The sequence below is a fragment of the Electrophorus electricus genome, chromosome 6 (assembly GCF_013358815.1).
Source record: "Electrophorus electricus isolate fEleEle1 chromosome 6, fEleEle1.pri, whole genome shotgun sequence".
NCBI lineage: Eukaryota > Metazoa > Chordata > Actinopteri > Gymnotiformes > Gymnotidae > Electrophorus > Electrophorus electricus.
The window spans coordinates 8544102-8550798 of NC_049540.1; the positions used below are offsets into that span (position 1 = coordinate 8544102).

At 44.9% G+C, this 6697-nt stretch overlaps 1 protein-coding gene across 1 annotated transcript in view; it reads left to right on the plus strand.

The window, feature by feature from the left end:
- Positions 1-176: 176 nt before the first annotated feature.
- znf618 (zinc finger protein 618) overlaps positions 177-6697 on the plus strand; it is a gene marked incomplete at its 5' end in the record, with an annotated part of 17132 nt that continues 10611 nt past the window's right edge. The window contains 7 exons of the mRNA XM_027025701.2: positions 177-375; positions 705-782; positions 1770-1817; positions 2018-2107; positions 3944-4015; positions 4178-4267; positions 5189-5275. Coding sequence (XP_026881502.2) covers positions 177-375; positions 705-782; positions 1770-1817; positions 2018-2107; positions 3944-4015; positions 4178-4267; positions 5189-5275 — 664 coding nt within the window. The remainder of the gene's footprint in view (positions 376-704; positions 783-1769; positions 1818-2017; positions 2108-3943; positions 4016-4177; positions 4268-5188; positions 5276-6697) is intronic.

Below are 6697 nucleotides of genomic sequence, written 5' to 3' on the forward strand. Positions count from 1 at the left end.
TGTTACAGCAAACGTGCTAATGGCCTTTCTGCAGCAATCAGTTTCCTGTTTCTGCCCCTCCTCCTCCTCCTCCTCCTCCTCCCCAGCCCGTGTAGCTGCGGCCGAAGCAAAGCGGAGCGATGAGTGCCCAGGAAGGGCCCAAGCCCGGGCGGGAACCGGCGGAGGCGGGCGCGGCAACCGCCGAGACGCCCCCAGCCCAGACGCCCTCGGCCGCTCCGCCCAAAGCAGCAGGCCCCACGGCCAAAGCGGAGCCCCGCCGCGCCTCATCCTCCGCCTCGGCCTCAGCGACAGCCAGCAATGGCAAGGCGAGCGAAAGCAGCCTGCCGGCCGAGATCTGCGTGGTGATCGGCGGCTCGCGCAACTCCCAGGCGCAAGGTGAGGCTCCACAATGCCACCCATTGGTGCTTGCGCACTCACCGGTCCTTGCGCACTTGATATGCTGGATGTGCTCACAGGCCGAACATGCACGCGCTCTGGATGTGCTAGCACACAGGGTATATGCTGGATGTGCTCGCGCACTGGACACACTTGCACGCTGGGTGTGCTCGTGCACTGGATGGACTTGCACGTTGGATGTACTGGCTGTGCTCACGCACTGCATGTGCTAGCACGCTGGATGCGCTCGTGCTCTGGATGCGCTGGCATCCTGGATGTGCTCGCACGCTGGATGCGCTTGATGCAAATTATCTTTTGTCTTCACACAGGCTCCTATGTGTGCAGAATATGTGGGAAGAAATACAAGTATTACAACTGCTTTCAGACCCACGTCCGGGCTCACAGAGGTACAGTCAAAACTTCCGCATAACCCACAGTTCCCACAACCAGGTCTAATATTACCTAGAATCCCCAGAGGGGTTGCTTTCCTAGAAGGTGGAAAAAAATACAGTTTCAGACTAACAAAAATACTTTAGTGAATCTACATTGTGCTGTCCGCATTTGCCTCCATAAATACTGGGTAAGTGAAGGAAGCAAGACCTTTGGTGCTGATACTGTTTGCTCCTGTTGCTACAATAAAGGTTAAAGAAAGGCAATCAGGACCAGACACAGACATTGGTCACAGCAAAATTATTAGAACAGAATATTTAAATCAATCATTTGAAATGGTCTTGAAAAAGGAAAAAAGAAAGCTAAATGAAACAAAACACTACTGTACTTAGCAATCATTTACAAGGTCAGACAAGGAAAGGAATTGCGGCTGAAAAATACGACAGAAAAATTACCAGCTGTAATTGAAATCAGCAGTGCAGAGATAATGCACTGTTTACAGCAAACAGAACTTGCAGTTCAGAGTAAAGACTGCACCGCCAGACCTGAAGCTTCCCGGCAGCAGCAGGACAAAATCACAATTTAAGTGCTCAGAAGACATGAGCCAGCAAAGCTCTTAAGCCAACTTCTGTGGACTTTTGTTTTACTCTTAAAGTGAAATGCACTGTGAGACCCAGTGGGCGGCATGGTGTGCGTTTGCCCCAGGTCCTTACACCCCTTTCCTTGCGTCTTTAAATGGAACTGTTGCTGAATCCCAAATGGCTTTGTGTTCAATTTGTAGTTCACTACTAGGATGCAGAAGTCATTATTTCATACTTTTTGTAGAGCAGGGTCATTTGGGATTCGGTTTGGGCACACAGCAGAGATTTTTATTTTTTTTTTTAACATCATGCTCGGTGCTTATGGAAGCTTCCGTACGTGACCGATTGCCACTTTTTTGTTAGATATGGCATCTCAGTCGCCGGAACGAAGAAAATTACTTCACTCTTCCTTCTCTTGCGCAGAGACGGAGAACACTGTGCCTGGTGAAGGGGGATCCCAAGGACCAAACAGTGAGTAGAGCTTCTTCACGGAATGCTTGGAATGTTTTTTTTTGTTTGTTTGTTTTTAATATAGCCATTCTTGGTTGTTCGTTTAAAAGTACCAAGCTTCCTGAGTGCACAGTTCGGCACTCAGGACTGCGATGCCGCTCAACGTCGTCTTGACGGCTCTTGAGCACCCCATGTCTGTTCTGGTCCCTATGCGAAAGCAGATTCCTTCCGTTACACCTGTGACGTCTGTGGGAAAAAATACAAGTACTACAGCTGTTTCCAGGAGCACCGAGACCTCCACGCTGTGGACGGTGAGTCGCAGCCTCTCCGGCTGCTGCTGCGTGAGCGTGCCGTCCTCTGGCCGGCCTGCCAGTCTTTACTGATCCTTCTGCACAGCGCAGGAACAGCATAGGTTAGCCTCTCGTCTCCTTTTCTGTTTCGTAGATAAACGAATGTGATTATAGTACAGTGAGGTATTAAAAAGTATATTTGTAGACTTGACAGAAATAACTACATTAGTGTTGAGGGATTATTGTTTTTAAAAGACTTGAAAGCCCCGTTGACTGTTCTGTGGCTAAGCAAGGTTCGTTATCTTTTCACGAAGCACAAAGTGATGCAGGAGAACAACTTTATCTTGCAGGTGTTTGGCGGTGTGAGCCGAGATCCTTTTTTAAACAAAGATGAAAGTCTTCCATTGGGATATAATGGTGTCACGCTTTAACTTGCATAATGATGGGGAACTTGCTCATTGTTGGATCTCAATTTGCATATATTGAATAATGTATGGTTTGGATGGTGGACATTTCAAACACTAGCATGTAAAGGAAGGTGGGGGTTATTACATAACCACTCCAGAAAACTATAAAAATGTGGGTTCATTGCGTGATTGTCAGACATTATCCAGAGGATGCCTCAATAATGCTCGATGACCTGCAGTAAAGGAGAGCAGCTATTCTCTTCAACTGATTTCTTAAGTCTGCATTTTTATTCTTGAATGAACAAGAAATGATGATGCCAGCATATAGAGGACTTTAGGAAGGACAGTAGCTTGCACTGGTAGTGGTGGAAACGCAGGAAGTAAGAGAAGGAAAAGCTCCGCAGGTCAACGGCTGCAGGGCTGAATCATGTTGAGCTAGTTTAAGGGCTCAGCCTCATAATCCAGGCCTGGAGCCATTACACACTCCTGACTTACTCGCTGTTATTATTCTAGTGTTTAATTTTAAAAACCACACTTGCTAGTTTTTGTTTTGTTGTCTTTTTTAAAATAAAAAGTTGTGTGTGTGTGTGTGTGTGTGTGTGTGTGTGTGTGTGTGTGTGTGTGTGTGTGTGTGTAGATGTGAGAGAGGGAGAGAGAGCGAGCGAGCGAGATGTGTAAGAGAATAAGGGTGAATTTTCCCAACTAGGACTTCTAGAGGCAGTACTGTGTTTAATATAAACATAGTGTGGTACTGTTAATAAACTATTTACACCCTTTGTCTGCGGTGAGTGGTCGAGGATACGTTAAGCAGTGCTTAACTGTGACATTATATGCATTGTTTTTGAACTGACTGTTCCTATGAAATAAGAGAGAATGACTTTGTAATCTAGACATTGCTGTTGTTAGTGGTTAAAGATAATTATGGCAATAACATCACATAAAAGTTATGTTGCAGTTTATTAGACCAGAGTGTTGTGTGACCAAGATGGAGAGCCCTAGCCTCTTTTGGAGAACCCTAGCCTCTGCTGATTAACTTCAGTGTAGAGAACCTTAGCTCTTGTTGGAGAACCCTAGCCTCTGCTGATTAACTTCAGTGTGGAGAACCCTAGCTCTTGTTGGAGAACCATAGCCTCTGCTGATTAACTTCAGTGTGGAGAACCCTAGCTCTTGTTGGAGAACCCTGGCCCTTGTTGATTAACTTCAGTGTGGAGAACCCTAGCTCTTGTTGGAGAACCATAGCCTCTGCTGATTAACTTCAGTGTGGAGAACCCTAGCTCTTGTTGGAGAACCCTAGCCTCTGCTGATTAACTTCAGTGTGGAGAACCCTAGCTCTTGTTGGAGAACCATAGCCTCTGTTGGAGAACCCTAGCCCTTGTTGATTAACTTCAGTGTGCAGAACTCTAGTCTCTCTATTCCTTACCTGTCTCTTTTGGCTCTGTCCTCTGTCTAGATCCCTATGATCATGTGATTCCTGTGGAGGAACCAAAAGAAGAGATTGAGCCCTTTCAGAAAATAGGACCAAGTAAAAGTTTGGAAAATTCTGCTGTTGTTGCTGATTTGCATAGTAATTTTGGCATTTTGTTCATTAGTCATTTTTATCTTCATCACTGTTGTCCATGTGTGTTGCTGTTTTTACCCCTGTGTAAGATGCTTGAGGTTATTGTGTGTTTTGTTTTGTCTGCAGAAACTGGGAGCTACACATGCGAGTTCTGTGGAAAACAATACAAATATTTCAATCCATATCAAGAGCACGTTGCCTTGCACACTCCAATGAGTAAGAGTCCTCCACCGCACCTCAACTGAGTAATGCACCCCGCACTTGAGCGGACATCTTTGTGTCGTTGCCAAAAAACTTTTTTCTTTCTTTTTTTAATGTTCCTGGTAAATCTCGATTTCAAGGAGTTTCCTTGGAAATTGCATGTGACTTGCACCGTGAATGGTGCTCAGTGTGTCCACCTGGGTAAACGTACCTTTATCTCCTTCCTCCAGCCCCCTGGGTGTGGAAGGGTCAGCCCCAGTCGCTGTGGGCGACGGGCTGCGTCCGATCATGGCCTTCCTGTGTTCAGGCCCACATGTGTATTTTCGTTCCCTCCTCTGAAACTCCCCTCATTTATTTTCTTCGCCTTCAGTTAAGACTGTAGCCGGGGAGTTTGTCACAGAGAGCTATTTAAAGTGCACTGCGTCTATAGAAATGGGTCAGAGAGACTGTATTGTTAGTGAAGGGCTCTAATTCCGATTAGCTCTGAATCATGGATGTTTTTTAAAGTGGGGTTCTAAGATCTCAGTACACCTGGGCTTTATGTTTCATGTAGCCTGAAGAGCTGACACACAGCATGCAGACAGCGACTGTTAGGTTTTTATGCTCAATATGAAAAACTTACATGGTGCATTGTGTATTTATCACTTCCTGTATTTTTGAAAATATTCTCTAGTCTGTTTAAGCCTTCCAGAGGCTAGGTTGTGGTACGGTGAAATGTAAAACAGACCTCTAGCCTGTGTGTCTGCCTGAGATTTCACGGTGTTGATTGTTTGTAAAGCGCTTAAGCACGTTTATTGTGTTCAAACTAACGTGATGTCAGCTGAGTTAAACCGTCTCTTGCTGGCCGTGGAATCGTAGACAACTCTGAGCATGGCGGAGAGTGATGAGAAAAGGCAGTGCTGTGCTCTTCAGCTCATACTGGTTCTGCTTTTTCAGAAACCTCTTACGGTTTGAAAATGGAGAGCAAAACCTCATCGGGGCAGTCAAGCCGCGGGGATGCCAACAATTCCCAGAGCTCGAGCGGTAAGTCAGAGTGTCAAGTTCTGAAATGTTAAGAATTTCTGGAATTTCAGAATCATTGTAACGTTGGTTATTTTGAAACCTGGGAGCACTAGGTTCCTCTGTGTTGCCTGTGCATACCGACACATTTCATCTTCTGCTTTCATGCGTTGCTCTCGTTCAGACTTCGTTACTGACTAATATTTTTAAAACTATTTCACTGGGTTGGTTGGTTCAGGCCAGGACTGGAGTTTGGTTGTGGGGTTGCAGGGTTAGGGTGGGGGCAAACTCCAATCCTGGAAGGCAAGACCTCAGCAAGGTGTGGTGATTTCCCTGCTCAAACACATCTACTAAACCTGGGGATGAATCAGGTGTGTTAGAACAGAGAAATGACTGTGCTGGCCTCACTCCGGCCCTGCTGGTCTGCAGTTTGACAGCCTTGTGCTGAAGCCTTTGAGGGACTAGAATAGTGTCTATAGACTTTATAGTGTAGTGTAGTGTCTGTTGGTTGGTGCTTCAGCTCTGCAGAGATCCACCTCTTTTATGAAAAGATCCTGATTAGTGAAACTAGGACAGTTATCACACCCTTTCAGAGTTACTATTGCAAAGCATAAAACAATGAGTTGGGATGAAATGGGCTGAGTTTGAAGATATTGCCTGGTACATCCTGAAAGCTTTAACGCATGTCCCTAGATTGTTTAGTCAGTGGAGCATGTCACGTTAAATTGCAGAAGACAGTAATGTTTCCAATACTTCTGCCCACAGTTGAGTCATGATTTTTTAACCTTCGCTTTGCTGGACTCATCTCTGCCTCTCTCTTATGCAAGAGCTTTTTCACCAATGCAGGTGTGTTTATTTTACTTATATGCAGGGTTGGGTAGTAACAGAATATGTGTAATGTAATCAGGATGCAAAAATACATAACTGTGTTCCATTAGTTTCAAAACAAAGGTATTAATTAGATTACTATTGCATATTACAACTGGTAAAATCTGGTTACTAGAAGTATGATGTTGCAGTTAAAAAGGATCATTTACTCCTCCTTTCATATTCATTTTTTCCCCTTTTTTAAATGGTGCTAATCGAGCGAAGGGATCCCAAGACTGTTGTCAAACTGCTACAGAATCCGCATGGAACGTAGCCTGCGTTTATGTCAGCATTTTAAATGTGTATCGGGTGTTGTGTTCAACCCCGGGTGTGTTTTTGAGTATTTTTGGGTCTTGGTGATTTGAAGGCTATGCTGATCTGTAATAAAGAACTTAATTACAGATCAGTGGATGGCTGTCATAGTAACGATAATGTTGACATTACCTGGTGTATAAAGATATTGAAGTAATTTACATGTAGGCGAGCTTGAAAATGGAAAAGCAAAGTGCGAAATTAAAAGCAAAACAGTAGCACATGTGGTCAGTGAACACTCACGTTTGCCTTCTTGTTTTGACATCT